We start from the raw sequence: 17,523 nt of genomic DNA, 5'->3' as shown, positions 1-17,523 counted from the left end.
TGCATTGTCCGCACTAGGTTATATTTTGACAGCTCACTGTCAGTATAGCATACAGTAATTATTGGCCTGCAAGAAAGTTGCAACTAGCCTGCAGAACGTAGAGTGATTTAAAGCTTTGAATGGTTCAATTAGTTCTGGAGGTGTGTGGTTACAGCAATTGTGCAGGGTTGGCGTGGCCTGTGGTGGTGGGGCCCAACATATCATCTTTTCATGGGGCCCGAAAACAAAAATTAAAAACGAAATAAAAAAGAAAACCTCACGAATAATACAAAACTATAATAACTCTGGTTTGGTGTCTCTGTTTTCATCACTTCAGAGGAGGTTGATCATCAGGACAGTCTGGTATGCCAACCGCCTCAAAATAAAACCCGCGACACAAACAGCCAATAATCGGTCGTCTGCAGTGTCTCGGACGTCGGTGAGCATCCGTGGCTCTAGTCATGTACTAGTAGTGTAGTACAAATAACTTCACAACACGCTCAACAGACGAGACTCTTACATGAACTGAGGGAAGCTGTCCCAGTCAGCAGGACGGACAGGAGGACAGGGCCCAACACACACACCATCATCTACCTACACACACACACACACACACACACACACACACACAGACAAAAAGAGAGGTAAGTAAATTGACTGCATATTAAAACATTTTTGTGATTCACTTTTTGTTGCTTTTCAAGGATATAACTGCAACATTATAGAACACCAAGACATAAACCAACAAACCACTCAAGACAAAAACAACAAAAATAATATCAATAATAATAAAGAATAATAATAATACTACACAGGGTAAGCATCAACTCGTTATCATTAGTTAATCATCCGCTATTGCAATCATGTAGGGGCCCCATATTTTCCAAAATACCTCCTGCCTGTCTACAGTTTTGAGCTTGTTCACCTCCAGGTGTGTGTGTGTGTGTGTGTGAATTTATGACCTCACTGATGATGTCATCAGTGGGACAGAGAAACAGACAGAGCCCGAGCTCCCTTTTATATACTGATGATGATATATACTTACATAGATATTCTATTATAGGTAGATAATGGTTGTAATGGCCCGCATTCGTATAGACTTTTTTTATGTAAATTGTTACAACTTTTGATACTAGTATATTGGACTTATTTAAGGTTAAACTAAATTTGTCACTACAGATGGTGCCGGAAACCCGTTCGAAAGACTAGGGAAGTGAACTAATGGCAGCCCAGGAGCTGGTAAATCTACATCTGGTTGGTTGGTTATCTAATGCAAATTTCTCTTTGAAGCCTTCAAAAAGGGTGCAAATAACATGGAATTTTATTACAGGAAGGGGAGACATTCGTTTGAAGCCAACATAATTGATCAAGTCTTAACTTGCGTTTGCAATCTGAATTTCAAAAAGAAGGCCAAGAGAGTGGGCGGCAGTTGACTGGAGAGCGGCAGGTGGGCGGCTTGCTGAGTCAGAGGGCTTGACAAACAAAATATGAATTACAATTGTGTTTGCTTACACAGAGAGATGATACTCAAAAGCCTCTTCATCAAAGGACTCAAGTGTTTCCAGAACCATAAAAATGGGTTAATCTTCTCGCGGCTGATTAGTCATACATGAAATCCTATTGATACTATACTGAAAGTATATTAGCTAGTCTGTAATAAAGTTCCTTCTACAGGTACCAGAAAAATGGTAAGCTATAAAAGAAAGGTCAAATATTTGCCAAATCATTTCAGGTAAACGCCCACAATGGACGCAAAATGATAGGATTGATTGAAATCAAAATGGAGTCTATAATACTACTTTGTTTATCATAATATTGATTGAAAGCTAAAAAGCTGAGGGATTAGACTATGTGTAGCAATATACAATCTAAGACATAACTATACCTTAAATCAGGCCTAAAGCAGTTTAACTATCAATTGTTAGTGTTAAGTAAATAGCTGGGGGAGGGGGGGTATTTATCTGTTTACAGTTATAGATACTTTTGTTTATGCCCAACAATTGTCAGAGCAGAAAGACAGTCAACTACTACTTGTTACAAATAAATCAAAAGGAAATATTACTAGGGAAGAAAATAAGCACATTTTCCAAAATAGTCAAGTAGAATACCACAAATAGATAAACAATACTCAAATAAAATAAGGAGCAGATGAGAATAACATAGGAGGGTAATGAAATAAATGTAATAGACTTCATGACATAACTTAGACTGGTGAAGCAACAATAGTTAAGTTAGATAAAAGTAGCTTAAAAGTGAATATGACTTAAATCCCAGCTTTAAGAGATGTAAACTATGTGTGTGCTTGTCTGTTGTACAGAGATACAGTGGAGTGAAAATCTGGAGGTCGATTTTCAGAGGAGGGGAGAAGATGGAAGAATTCATTGGATGAAGAGTTCAATTGATACATCATAGGTAATGAGCTCAATGAATAGAATAGGTTGTGTGTTTTTGTGTGATATTGTTGGTTTGGTTGATCTCGCGGACACCTGACAACTGTCCAACTGTCTATTGAAAAATTGCAAATTATTGTGTGGTGTCAATAAAATTAAGTAGAATAATATAACACAAACTAACCAATAACCATGGAAAATGAATGTTCCATAACCAATTTTATTAGGGGTAATAGCGCCACGGAGGACGACCAGACCAGTTGGAAACAGGAAGTAGTTAGGCACTACTATGAGACTGGGCATTTAGCTAATTATAAAGTGGGAAATGAATTGGTAATTATAAAGTTGAGTAATTAAAATTGATAATGACTTTGGGAAATGTGCAGAAACCCTGTAATAGCTCAAATGGAAATGGGTAATTGTAATATAGCCTACTGAATAAGCCAAATTATTAGTATAGAGATCAAGTATTTACATGTAATTTTTTATTTATTTATTTATCCTTTATTTAACCAGGAAGGTCCCATTGAGATACAATATCTCTTCTGCCAGGGAGTCCTGGTCAAGATGGACAGCAAAATAAAAGGTTTCATGTAAAAAAAAAAAAAAAAACAAGAATACAAACAGGGACAAATAACATCACAGAATACAGACAGAAATACAATAAGCAAACACAGACTACAAGGATTAAAGGCTAAAAAGAAGGGCTAAAAAGAAACTTGACAATCGCACATTTCACATGCAATGACATTGTTCTATAAGAACAGATTTTAGAGTGTTTTTAAACATGTCCAGGATTCCCATGAGGGACCAGGGATTCATGAGGGACCAATTACAAAGGTGAGTTAATCACTCTTTATATACACTATTCTGTCATTATGCCAAATTAACTGTGAAATGATGCTGAAATCAATTAGGTTGGAGGTACAAGACAATCACTCAGTACACAAAAACAAAATACACCTACAAAACAGATACACTGTGGCACACTATCAAACTAATGGACACACTATAGAGACCCTGCATGAAATAGGCCATGTCCATAACGGGGGAAAGCGCTCCATTCACTCCCAAATACCAACGTCATTATCCTTGAATTAAACATGGCTAAAAGCTGTTGTGTGTGGTGGGCTGCGCAGACAACAAATGGAAAAAAATCGCAAATTAAAGTTTTTTTGTACTCCCGAGCAAAACAAGGAAGCCATTGAGAATTGGCGAGAAGAAAAATGTGGATCTAGCTGTCAAGGAAGTTGGAGTGTTCATCTTCTGTAGATAGATAGATATTTAATTCAAGTGTCATGCACACAGGGTGTCCAGCCCACATGGGCTTATAAGACACTAAAAACAACAATCTTGCATGGTGTGTAAACAATTCAACAAAAACAGACAGTATGTATGCATATATATACATATACACACAGTATGTATGCTAATATACATGGCATATCTGTATATATGATCTTTGTGTGCAACAAGCAACCATGCACACGACATAAGAGAACGCCAGGATTGGGGGGGAGTTTTTGTTTTCCCCCGTTTTGGGTGTGGTTTGATGACGTGCTCCGCAGTGTCTCTATGGCAAGTGGGTGCATCCATCACCGTGCACACTTCCCCTTTTTGGTTTCATTTTGGCTGTTCTCTGGGTGTGTTTTGCATGTTCCCCCTGCCTTCTAGTTCAGTAGTTCTCAATTCAAGAGAAAATGTATTTCTATACGAAACTGTATACTTATTGTCTTAATCTTTCTGATTAATCTTGCTTATCTTTTTAGTGAAATCATAATAATCTTCCCAGCCTCTATAGGCTTTTACAATGTTTAATTATAACATAGCCTGGAAAGAGAAAATTGTTATTGTCAAATTTCAAATTGCTTCCTATTAACATCTGCACCCGTCTTCAATGACCTGCTCACTTCTGACGACACCGGGTCCCCCAGCATTCTTATCCTCCTCGACCTGAGTGCAGACTTTGATACCCTGAGCCATAACATCTTGCTTTCCCAACTCAAAGACAGGCACCACACTCAGCTGGCTTGAGACCTACCTCTCCAACCGTTCTCATTTCATTTTTCCTTAACCTTTATTTAACCAGGATTATTCCCATTGAGATTCAGAATCTCTTTTACCAGGGAGTCCTGGCCAAGACACTTCTTCTCACTTAATTTCCCTCCACAATCATTCCTCTGTCCCCTCCACAGTCACACAAGGTGTGCCCCAAACTTCTGCCCTCGGCCCACTCCTCTTCATCATCTATATCCTCCCCCTCGGTCAGATCCTCCGCCATTTCAACCTCAACTTCCACTGCTATGCCGATGACACCCAGATCTCCCTCAGCACCAAATCCCCCCGCAACCCACCCCTCTCCCATATCAACTCTTGCCTCTCTGCAATAAAATTTCCTCCAACTCAACAGTGACAAAACCGAAGACCAATTTGTTATTGCCAGCTTGGGAAGAGCTGCATTTTTAAAATAGTTCTCTCCACATAAAGACTTTTTAGAATGGGTTTGTCTCGTGTTGGTTATTTGAGGAAAGAACTGAAGTCATAAGGAAACCTGAGGTTGGATTGCCAAGATTATACTCAGTAGCGAATTATGATTTTAAAAGTAGCGAAGTAGATTACATAGTGCAACCCATCCAGAGTAGAATTACAGACTTGAAAAAATGACTGTTAAAAGTACAAGTACCCAAAAAAACAACTTATATTACAGTAACGTGAGTAGCTGTAATTCGTTACTTCCACCCATGATGATATAGGTCACATATCTGCACAGGGGTATATTATTCACCACCAAAGCTCCGTGCACACTTCCCCTTTTTCCTTTCAATTTGGGTTTTCTCTGGGTGTTTTCTGCATGTTCCCCCTGTATTCTAGTTCAGTAGTTCTCAATTCAAGAGAAAATGTATTTCTATATGAAACTGTATAATTATTTCTTTAAAATTCTGAGTAGGACTGAAATGTTGGTACCTCAGGGGAGGAGAGATGTTACTAATGAAGATTTTCTTCTTTCATTTTGTTTTTACCACCCATCAACATTTTTGTCACGCTCGTCATCTTAGAGGACGGATCCCGTCGAACACGTGTTAGTAATTCTGCTAATGCTTATAAAAAGGACTTTATTTTTGACACTTTAAAATGTGAGATTGTTTTTCTGTATTGCTTCGTCTCTAGTATTGATATGAGCACTGCGCTGCATACTTGCACAAAGTAAAAGTCCTCATTTGTAATCTAATTACTTACTGTGGCTATTAAAGTGAATCTAGGATCTTGAATATTTCTGCATACCGGGGTCCCTAAATAGTCTTGGAATTGCATAAATTGGGTATGAAAGCTGAGACTCTTGGATTCAATGAGCCCAATTGTATTCATGTGTGATGTTAGTCCCCATAGTAGCATTTCATTGTAGTGAGACCATTTTTCGAAACTTATTTGCACCCCAAAGAATTTTGTTCTGGAACCGGGCCTGACACCAGCCACGACTTGCTCGGATCACTTAGAACTCCACCTTCATTTTTATGTCAAGTACACACCTGTAAATTTTCATAACTGCATCTTGTACAATTTTGATGCTATCACACTGATAAAACTTTTCTCTCAACACATTGCTCTGCTGCTGGCAGATGAATCATTCTGCAATCATTTGTGATGCCACATTTTCTAAATATTTCCAGACTGAAAATCAATGTCATTGACCACAGTGCAGTGAAATAAGCCGTGTTCTTTCAATGGGCGTTGCTTTCATTTGAATTGGCCTTAAAGGGACAGCTCACCCTAAAATCCAAAATACATATTTTTCCTCTCACCTGTAGTGCTATTTATCCATCTAGATTGTTTTGTGTTAGTTGCCTGGGGCCGGTTGCACAAAGCACCTTAAGTTAAGATTTTCTTTAGAGTCCGAGTTAACCAATAAAATTGGTTGCACAAAACACCCTTAAATCTTGAAAACATAAGCACAAGATTTAAGGGTGTTATGTGCAGCCGATTCTATTTTATGGACACCTTAACTCGGACTCTAAGGCAAATCTTACCTTAAGGTGCTTTGTGCACCTTAAGTTTTACAGTTTTAGAGAAATCGGGCATAGAGATTTCTGCCTTCTCTCAATACAATGGAACTGGATGGCACTCAGCTTGTGGTGTTCAAAGGGCCCCCCCAAAAGAAAAACTCAACAGCAATGTCATTTTCCAGAAATCATGACCCTGTTACTCAAGACAATCCACAGACCTTGTTGTGCAGCAGTTTAATGTAGGAACTATTTCCTCTATTTTCTTTATATATATATACTGTATATATATATATATATATATATATATATATATATATATATATATATATATATATATATACAGTATATATATATACCCGCATGTCTGGAGTGACTTATTTTTATGATATCAACACCATCATAGTAGTCGTAGTCATCGTCAGGAACTGTGCCATTTATTGTGCCGTTGATCGCAGATTGAGTGAAAGCACTCTCCATTTTAGAATCTCTAGGAAACAAGAGCACAAAACTAAAGATGATAAGTTCAGCAAAGTATGATAAATTTGAGATTTTCGGTTTGCTCCATCTTCTGCTATTGATGTGATCGCTGCGCTGCTTACCGCACTAAGTCACATTCCTCGTTTGTAATATGATAACTCACTATGGTTATTAAAATGAATCTTGAATAAAGATAAAAGCTAATTTATATAACGTTTCAGCAATTTGTTATTTCTTGAAAAATATCCAAATGGATTAAGTTACCCGGATAGCGGATCACACTTTCTTGTGGTGCATCACACTGTGAAGTGACGAATGAGCAGTAAAACCACATTCATTCTTCCTGTCAGCCAGAAACTCTCATCTTGGTTAAGCTTGGCCTACTGTAACTGTCAAAATGCCGTTCCACGGTAATGACGTCAATTGCTTTTCACACTTTAACCCACACTGTCTGAGACAAATTGCAGACAGGGCATATTTAAGCCTTATTACATACCGTATATATATGATTACATTAAAATGCCAACATAATATATACAATTTTATCACAATATAACATAATGTGTGAAAATGCCATCACACAAGACACCCAATGTGCCATTAGTATTTCTGTCTGAGGATAGATTTTTAATCTATAACTTGCGTAACTGTGCCTGGAGATAGCAATGAGTGTTATTCATCATTCAGAGTAGAAAAAAATTCAATGAGGACATTTAATGAGATTTATTTTATTGTCAGATGTACATGGAAATAATGATTAGATTTGGCTAGAGTTTACTGTGAAAAAAATACACTCTTACTACTATCATCAAAGTCTAAATGATCAAAAGTCAGGCTCCTCATCTAAAACGAGTTGGGAAGTAAGGTAGCAGCCACAGCGTTTTTAGGATCAAACCTTCAGGGGTGCTCAGCCCCCAATGAGAATATGGCTGACCTCAGATCAACTACCCCCCCCCCCCCCCCCCCCCCCACACACACACACACACACACACACACACTGTAAGAAAGTTTTGTACATTTTAAAGATCTCTCACCCTCTTATCTTACAAGTCAGGGTTTTCTTAAACCTGACTGTTATTAACTGTAAGGGTGAGAGATCTTTAAGGGTGAGAGATCTTTTCAGAAGAGTGAAAAATGAACTGATTGAGTTGATGCTTGTGGAAAGGTTTTCTCTTGACTAGATGCCTGACACGTACTTTCGAATAGCCTCCGCTATTCAGGGATGGACTGGCCATTGGGACTACCGGGAGACTTTGCGGTGGGCCGCTCTTCTAGTACTAATACTACCAGAAACTACTCTAATCTGGGGCGTAGACACCCATAATAGGGGCAGTGGTGGCCCCACGGTTAGAGAAGCGAGCTTGTGACCGGAAGGTTCCTACCTCCCAAAACTTGGTAGTTTATTGTTATTAACATTATTTTATATTAGGTGAAGTTTGGAAACAAAGGGAAGATTATTCTGAAGATGTAATTTAGTATAGGCTATATATGGGTTTGAGAAAAGTTAGCTAATAAAGTAAATAAACTGAAGCTCAAACTGCTCATGGCATTAAACAATTACTTTTTTGTGACCACAATGCTTGTTACAATGCTTGCAACAAGCAGACACCTACAACTGCAGATAGAAGCACATCCTCTGTGGTTATGGTGGTGTGGGACTTTCATTGTTACAGACATACAGTAGTATGACTTTGATATGGAGCTCTGCAGACCAGGTTGCTGTGTCACTGAGTGGTACAACAAAATAACAAGTACAACCAAATCTTCAAATTAAGGAATTATCAAGGACAAAACTATAAAACATCCAAACAGGACTTAACACTAAGAATGTCACTGATATCTTTGTTGTTGCAGCCCATTTGGGATTAAATATCTAGCCTATTGCTGAAATGTGGAGCTTTTCTTTTATCACAGACATAAACAGACACACACACACACACACACACACACACACACACACACACACACACACACACACACACACACACACACACACACACACACTCACGAGGTGTCAATGCCAGCCACAAAGAACTACCGGTAAAAACAAAATCAATGCATGCAAAACAAAACACAAAGCTGAAGTAATCTAAACTTAACATCACAGTGGTATTTATGACATCACAGTAGGACAATCACAGTGGGACAGAGAAACAGAAACAGACAGACAGAGCCCTAGCTCCCATTGTATATACTGATGATGATTGATAGGGAAAAAATGACAATAAAACCCCTTGAACCTTGAAAAGAAGGTATTCGTGTGGAACGCAAGAGTTTTGTTTCGAATAATTGATCACTGTTACTACAGCTATGTGATCAGCAAAAACAGACATTTTCCACAATAATATTTCAGTTTTATCTTCTTGAAAATATATAAAAATTCAGCCTTGTTTGCATATTTCCAGGCTATGTAAAATACAATATAAGAATAGCATGTACATTACCTTAGTTTGCAGAGCGTGTGTGTGAGGCGCAGTGTCAGAACCAACCAGGCTGGGTGGGTGGGTGAAGAGAGAGAGAGAGAGAGAGAGAGAGAGAGAGAGAGAGAGAGAGAGAGAGAGAGAGAGAGAGAGAGAGAGAGAGAGAGAGAGAGAGAGAGATTTTTTTCCCATATTTAAACATACAATTTCATCATCAGGTCGAGTAGGTTCCTGATCTAGGGCAGTGATACTCAACTGATGAGGCACTATCTACTGTGTGGCCCGCGATGGAATTGCACAAAAAAAAAGGGGTGGGGGGGATTTCACAGTGCACCTGAACGCAACATGCAAGATACCCGCTGAATAAGTGTCCAAATAGTCATGTCATTCTGGCCAATACTCCACTTCTGTTATAGTATTTCAGTACTCTGGAATATCTTTCAATAATCTATGATTTAGCTGCTAAATTGTCAAATACCGCCATCTGCTCGCTACCCAGGCACTTATGTATGTACTTAACCTAACTAACTTAACCTAACTATCCGGTGTGCACAAAATTGTCAGACTAAACTCCGGCTGACACCCCAAAAACCTACAATCCGCTACAGAAAAATGTATATTGATTGTTTATTAACTGGCCCCTAGCCTTCTATCATTTCACGAAAGTGGCCCCCGGGCAAAGCAAGTTGAGTATCCCTGATCTAGGGTCCTAGATATCATTTCTGGGTGTCAGCCTTTTATAACATTCCATGTCTGTAAAACGCTCTTTGGCCCCTGGGTATTCATAACTTTTTGAGATATCCTGCCCGAACAAGCCGGGACAAAAACATGACCTCCCTGCCAAAGAGGTAATTAATCGATAGGATATACATGACTTTAATATCCATGATCATCACGATTGTTAATTATAATATTAAGGTATTACAGCTCATATAACTTTATATGGTATTTCCTAGGGGTGTCACAATATATCGTCCCACGAAATTTCGCGATAGTAAAACGTCACGATATGTATCGTTGAGATGAAATCTCATATCGTGAAAAAAAAAAAAAAAAAAAAAAAAAATTCAAAAGTAGACAAAGAAACGTCTTTGTTTGTTGAAGTTCAATGTGTGGAAAGTAGTTCAGTTGAACAAGTCTCTGAAGAGACACATGAGAAGTTATACAGGAGAGAAACCATTCAATTGAGTTTCTGGCAAAACTGTTTACTTGACAGGAAAAACTGAAGATGCATAAAAAATAGACTAAGAAAAGTCTTGTTTGAGTTTGAAGAAAAACTGAAGATGCATAATGAGAATTTATACTGCTGAGAAACCTTTTAGTTCAAAGTAAATCTAAGTGACGGTGTAACTCATTCTATTTCAAGATAAGCCTTATCTCCAATCTCATGTTTTTTCTAGTTGTTATTGTAATAACAATTTCCCACAACAGCATGTTTTGTATTTGTGCATTTCAAATAAAATACTACTTTTCCAGTCATATATTGTCATTATTCAAGTTTAAAAAAATATTGTTAAAATCGTATCGTATCGTATCGTTATCGTGAACCCAGTATCGTGATACGTATCGTATCGTGAACTGAGTGTATCGTGACACCCCTAGTATTTCCCCATAACTTGATCTCGTGCCAATCCAGCTGCATTGCAAGGTTACATAACTTCTGCCTTGTCAGAAACTGAGCTGATGTTTTGTGTTATTAGTTTGTTTTGATAATTTACTGTAGTTTTGGTTATGATTTGTATGCCCCCCCCCCCCCCCCCTTTCCTTTCTGGTATTACACCCCCCCCCCCCCCCCCCCTGTGGATTTCATAATGTATCTATCCTTTGTCATGAAAGTGAAAACATTTGGTTGAAATGTTTCTCCAATGTGATATTAAGGAAGTGTTGGGTGGATACAGCTTTAGCATGAGGTTTAACCGCAACCCAGCCATTATCTACTGCTTTGAATATAACAGGAAGCAGACAGAGGCGTGCTACCGGCGTTCATCCTCTGATGTAGCCTACACCTTGCTCAGATTAACTCCCTCTGCTCCAACATGAAAATTGACACACAACAGGCTGAGCCAATTTACACATAAACTCACAGATTAATCAATATAGCGAACAATAACCAGCCAGTCCACAACCAAAACACATCATGCCACAAGTCTAAATCAACATCATCATTATTATTATTATTATTATAGGTCAGCAGCACCATGGTCAGCACTCAGGACAGAGACGCACGCCACTCACACAAGCACAGCTGCGCAGTGAAATTAAAACTAGTACTAGTAAAACAGGTAGTGTAGCGGTAGATTCCCTGCCTACCAACACGAGGGTCGCAGGTTCGCACCCCCGTGTTACCTCCGGTTTGGTCGGGGCGTCCATACAGCCACGATTGGCTGTGTCTGCGGGTGGGAAGCCAGATTAAGGGTACGTGTCCTGGTCGCTGCACTATAATCCAATTAATCCAAAATGCACATAATCGGTCTTTTTGGAAGGAAAAGAGGTAGCTGGCACTACTTTCCAAACATGGCCACCGACCTCTTTTCCTTCCAAAAAGACTGATTATGTGCATTTTGGATTAATATTTCATCGTGTAGTGAGTAACCGAAGTACATGTATTTTGGCGCCGTGAGATGTGTTTTGGCGGATTTTTAACAGCTGTACCATTACCGTCCATTCTATGGCGATACTAACTTCACGACTGTAGCTCACTGTAAACTGTGCGGACAGTGCCGGTAAGGCATGGTGTATCTTGGTTATGGTCATTTTTCCATAGGCACTAAAAAGAGCCATTAAAAAAAGTTAATTTCCTACCCTGGTGCATAGTGTCGGGGGGTGCGGTTGGGGGGTGTTGGAGGAGAAGGCAGGGTGGGACCTGCTGCAAACCTGCGCCGCTTACTTCAACACCTGCGGGTGTGACTTTTGTTTAACAATGAAGCAGTGACAATGATAACCCAAGTGTATCAAACACACAGACAATACATATAAATAAATAAACAAACAAACAAATAAATAAATACGGCTGGTGTTTTTAAATACATTTCTGGGGTGCAAACACATCAGGGGTGAAAAAGGTGACCGTGACAAATGTTGCATTCCATTGCAAGTTGGAAGACCCAGGTGCTTCACTGCAGCTGCCCACCGCTCCTGGCCTGACCGGACGACGAGCCAGGATGGGTCAAACGTGGAGGACAAATTTCACAGCGCCTCCAATTGCATGTGTGTGTGTGTGTCTACTGGCTGCTGTGCATGTCTGTGCATGCGTGGTGTGTCGTCTGTGATGAAATAAAGACAGGGTTTGTCCATCCGGTTTATTTGTCTTTACTGTATAACTAAAATACTGTCTTCATTCAAATGTTATGGTGGCTGAAAGGAAAGTCATAGACTCAAATTTGTTTTTTTTTACTTTATTATATAGAGATAGAAGATGTAAAAAACAAAAACAAAAAAACTATACTATTAAAGCCTCTGGACATGTGGCTTGAAATAGTAAAAATACATGATATCAACATTGAGTGTCACATTAATCATCCACAAAAATCTGAGTGAAAATAAACATTCGTAACTATTAGAAAACCTAGTTCAAAAACAGCTAGTTTTTCTGTTTAGACCATTTCTATAGACAGTGTGGGCGTGGCAAATTGTGTTTACGGTAGATCTCACTGGCTGCTGCCTCTGGCCTCTGGCCTCTGGTTTCTGTCCTGCTAGCAGTGATGCAAATTTTCGCTATGTTGAACTCCATTAATGATTTAAATTGTGATTTTGAAATGGAAGCGAACTTCCTATATTGTACAAGTGTCCGTGAACTAGAGAGCATTAAGTTTCATCGTCCTCTCAAGATCGCTAATGCTTGCCTTTTAGTTTAGAATAACTCAATGGAGTTAAAGGAGAATTTCGGTTTTTTTGAACCTGGATCCATCTCCTGGCATTAATTATGATTTGGCCACTCACCAGGCGATCTCCGTGGCGTTTCTGGCCGTCCTAGCGTTAACCTATAACCTATGTGGGATTCGAAAATAACGAAGGTTTTGCCAAACCCCACATAGGTTGCGCTAAAACCACCACCGCAAAGCGTCCTCCTGTACTTGGCCAGTCGACAGGAAAGTATCGCGGGACTTCACGAGACTTGGTGACCGAGATCACGTTTGAGGTAATTTGATCCCTGTGGGACTCCAGGAAACAGCCTTTGGCGAAATATCACTGTGGTGATTCTTGAGGGATCAGATTTTGACGATATTTGGAGAAAACGGGAATAAAAATAGCTATTTAGATGCAGGAAAGACAGGCTCACACTTGGCCCCAAGTCAGCTCCATTTTACAACTGACTTGGACGCTATTGATGTCAAAACAACGCTAGGACGGCCAGAAACACCGCGGAGATCGCCTGGTGAGTGGCCAAATCATAATTAATGCCAGGAGATGGATCCAGGTTCAAAAAAACCGAAATTCTCCTTTAAATGTAGCGAAAATTAACGCTAGCTTCACAGCTAGCTTCACAACGGGACATTTTCTCTAGCTAGCTAATGCTACATGCTAGTGTAGCAGCTCTCGTTCTGCGTTGTGTTGTGTCTAGTGAGAGGGTTGAGGATTTGTGAGATTTTATTTATTCTTCACAATAAAAACGAAAACGTGGGCTTCACACACCACAAATCACCTGCATCTCTCCACCATACAGCTCTGAGCAGCCGTGTGCTAGTTTGACTCCACTCAGTGCAGAGAGGTTTTGTTGCTTCAGTTTCTTTTTCGCTCAACAACTGACAACTGACGTGGATTAGCTTATGATTGGTTTGCAGAATTTATTGCGTAATAAATCTTGAGCATAACCATGCCCAATCCAAACTCAATATCAGGAAAGCTTACAAAAACTTAAATGACAATATTTCGAATTTGGATTTAAACTAATTTCTAATACTTTTTGATGCTTTCATAGTACATAAGAGCATAAATTACACAGTTAGGAGGTTATTGTGGATTTGGGCTTCCAGGGGAAACAGCTTTTGGATCAACACATTATACAGGGATCCCACACCTTCTTAAAGACGAGCTGAAACCACATCTCAGGGTCTGTGATGACGTATCCGAGTGGAAACAAACATTGCTTTGACTGGAACAGGGTAGAAATGCGGGACATAGCGTGTGGATCATTTGATTTGACCGTTCTGGGGACTGGATTTGACGTTGGCCAATCCTGGCGCTTGTATGGCGTGTTCTGCCTCCAAATCCAGTGGGATTCAGTGTGTTCTGCCCCTATGCGAGTGGGATCCGCAGATAACCGGGCAACAGGTTGCCTCCGTGCGGGCTGCTGTTTCAAAGGCTCTGCTGCCCGCCTTGAAATGCCCGACGGGCCGCGGTTAAATAACGATATTCCTGGAATGTGAGTAACAAGCCAGTTACATGTCTTTGCATCCTACATTAAATGAAGACATTACCATTCATTTTATTTTGTATGTCACATACTTATTGGACAAGTATATTAACACTTATGGGCTAGAAAAGTCTGCCCACGTTACAGGCACTCGACAGCCATCTTGCCTGCTCAGAATGTTCTAGCCGTGGCTCGCAATGAAGATTGACTGACAGGCGCTGTCATGTCGTGATATGATTGGTTGAAATGGGGTAGAAATTTGATAGTACTGAATCACGTCAGCAAACTGTAGATTACAGTTATAAATGAAATTCTGAAAAATGAACTTTTGATGCGAAAAAATGTGAAAAACGAAATAAATTGGATTTTTGTCATTCTTTTTGCATACATTATTAAATAGGTAGACTGCATACCCTGGGATGTGATCTAAAATAGGGGGGGGGTGGGGGGGGGGGTCATTTCACCTCAACTTTAAACATAAAATTAAATAACTTTCCAGGCCCAATTCCTTCTACGTAATTCAAGGACAACATGGCTTAAAGGTTAATTACTGTTGTTGCAACACAAATCATTTTTGCTTGCTGCTGTTTAAGCTGCACCATTCGACTTCAATCACTCATATGCACACGTGACCTCAATCACTCATGCACACATGTGACTTCAATCACTCATGCACACATCTGACTGTCATACTTTCTCAAGGCAGGTGGCACATGAAATAAGGATGTAAAGTAGGGGTGTCAAAGTTAACCGTTTAATCGATGCATCGCGATGTGGAGGTGTCGCGATGCAGAATCGGATTGTTGACAGATAATCGCTGAATTGGTTAGGTTTCAATTTCTGTTGACATTCAGATTTTAAAGCACTTTCTAAGTAAAAAAGGGACTTGATATTTATCTGACTGCTTGTATTAATTGATGAAAAAGTAGCCATGTGCAGTAATAATATAGAAAATTGAGGATGTGATACTTGGAGCTGCAATACTTTGAGCTGTATTCAATTCGATTCCATGATGCATCGTGGAATCGAATCGAATCGTTGACAGATTAATCAAAATCGAATCGAATCGTGAGGCCAGTGAAGATTCACAGCTCTAATGTAAAAACGGTGGTAGACACACATGCAGACAGCATGTCTGTCTATTCATGGCTATTTTCAAAAGCGTTTAAGGCCTTGATTCCCCCCCCACCTCAAATTCACAAACTTTCAAGGATTTCAAGGACCCGTGGAAACGCTGATAAGTGTCATTACAGTGAGCTGTGGAGTTTGCCATACAGATTTTGGACTTTGGGGTTCATCTTGTGCTGCTCAAGCTGCATGATGATTTTCTGGAACACCTCAAATGTGTAATGAAGAGGTTTTGGATAAGGTAGGTTGAGTGCATATATCAAACCTAGAAGCAGGGCACAAGCTGAGGCCACTGAAGTCAGTTCATGCAACACCGCCACGCCCCCAATGACAATGCCAATGTCGTTCGCTGGCTCCTGGCGTCCTGCCCCATCCCTCCGAATGACAAACACCGCCATGGTGAGCTCCTCCAGTTCGCTCACAGCATCATCTGCTCGAGACTCCTACAGAAGGGTACGACACACACACAAAACATCACTGCCATCACTTTGCACTCTTAAGCCCGGGACACACTCCAGGCGGGCAGCGCGAGGCGGAGCTCTGCAAACCGGGAGCGCACTCCGCGCTCGGGCCGAGGTGTTCATACTCTGCTGTTTACATAGCACCGCTGTTTACATAGTACAGTGAATGGCCCATGATGAAGTCAATGAAACTCAATTAAAAGTCAATGGAATGCCATTATGTTCAGTAGACTGCGGTTTCACTCTCAAACGATCGTATCAGCACATGAATAGAATCGCCAATCTTGTTTTTATTGAATGTAAATAGGCCTAAATCTCTCTCTCAACACAGCACATTACTTGAAATGAATAAAAACGAACAGTTAGAAATCAAAGTTTACCACATGGGTCAAGAAATGTGGTCAAAACACATGAATAAATATCTTGATCACTCATGATTGCACTGATGGAACATAATTCCTATAATATTGGAGATTATAACCTAATATTTCTGAGTGAGCAGGATCATGGTGGTGCAGCTCCCGAATGTAGAAAGCGATTTATTATTATTATTTAATTTTTTAATAGATCAGAAGATTTGGATAAGGCCTGTCAAAGTCTGAAACTGAGGGCCTCCCCTCGGACAAAAATAGGAACAGTCCCCGCCCCCGCTTAGATTTGCCCAATTCCTGGTGATCTCCTTTTGATTTGATTGAATTTATGTAATATTTTTCACTTCCATTCACTGAGCCTACCCTGAAACTGTTTGGAGCCCATCTGGGGAGGCCCACCTCCCACTTTGAAAACTTCTGCGATAAGGTAACATGAAACTATATGATCCCCCTGGGGAAAGATTGTTAAACACCAGAAGTGGGAATATGATTTAGCAGGGAAAGGATAGCCTATAACATTAGAATATAAACGCCAAAATGTAGGCTAATATAACCTAGAGATAGGTGAAAATAATAATAATATTTAATCATATTTTAACAAGAAGATATAGACAATATACCTAATTATGTTGATGATGATGATGATAATGATGATGATGATAAGCATGAATATTTCCTGCAGATATTTTCAACACATGGCTATAGGAAAGAAACACCTGAGATAACTGAGTTTTTCTCTCAAGAAAAACAAATTATAGGACACAGTGGGAATAATTTTCATTGATAAAAATGTGTGTGGACATACTGAGACTGTAAAAGAATTATATTCATAAAGTCACCCTCATGTTCTTTAGTGGAATATGAAATTGAACAAACACACACGCGCATGTGCGCGCACTAGCGTACAACCAGGCTCTAGGTGTTAGGCTATTACAGTTGGGAA

General features: G+C 39.7%; 1 protein-coding gene across 1 annotated transcript in view; it reads right to left on the bottom strand.

Moving 5' to 3' along the window:
- LOC310792390 (uncharacterized protein) overlaps window positions 1-17,523 on the bottom strand; it is a gene marked incomplete at its 5' end in the record, with an annotated part of 49,550 nt that overhangs the window by 29,051 nt on the left and 2,976 nt on the right. Inside the window, one exon of the mRNA XM_083654106.1 lies at window positions 16,014-16,191. Coding sequence (XP_083510232.1) covers window positions 16,014-16,191 — 178 coding nt within the window. The remainder of the gene's footprint in view (window positions 1-16,013; window positions 16,192-17,523) is intronic.

Source organism: Poromitra crassiceps, assembly GCF_964638095.1.
Source record: "Poromitra crassiceps genome assembly, chromosome: 17".
Taxonomy (NCBI): Eukaryota; Metazoa; Chordata; class Actinopteri; order Beryciformes; family Melamphaidae; genus Poromitra; species Poromitra crassiceps.
This window is presented reverse-complemented; position numbering and strand designations above follow the sequence as displayed.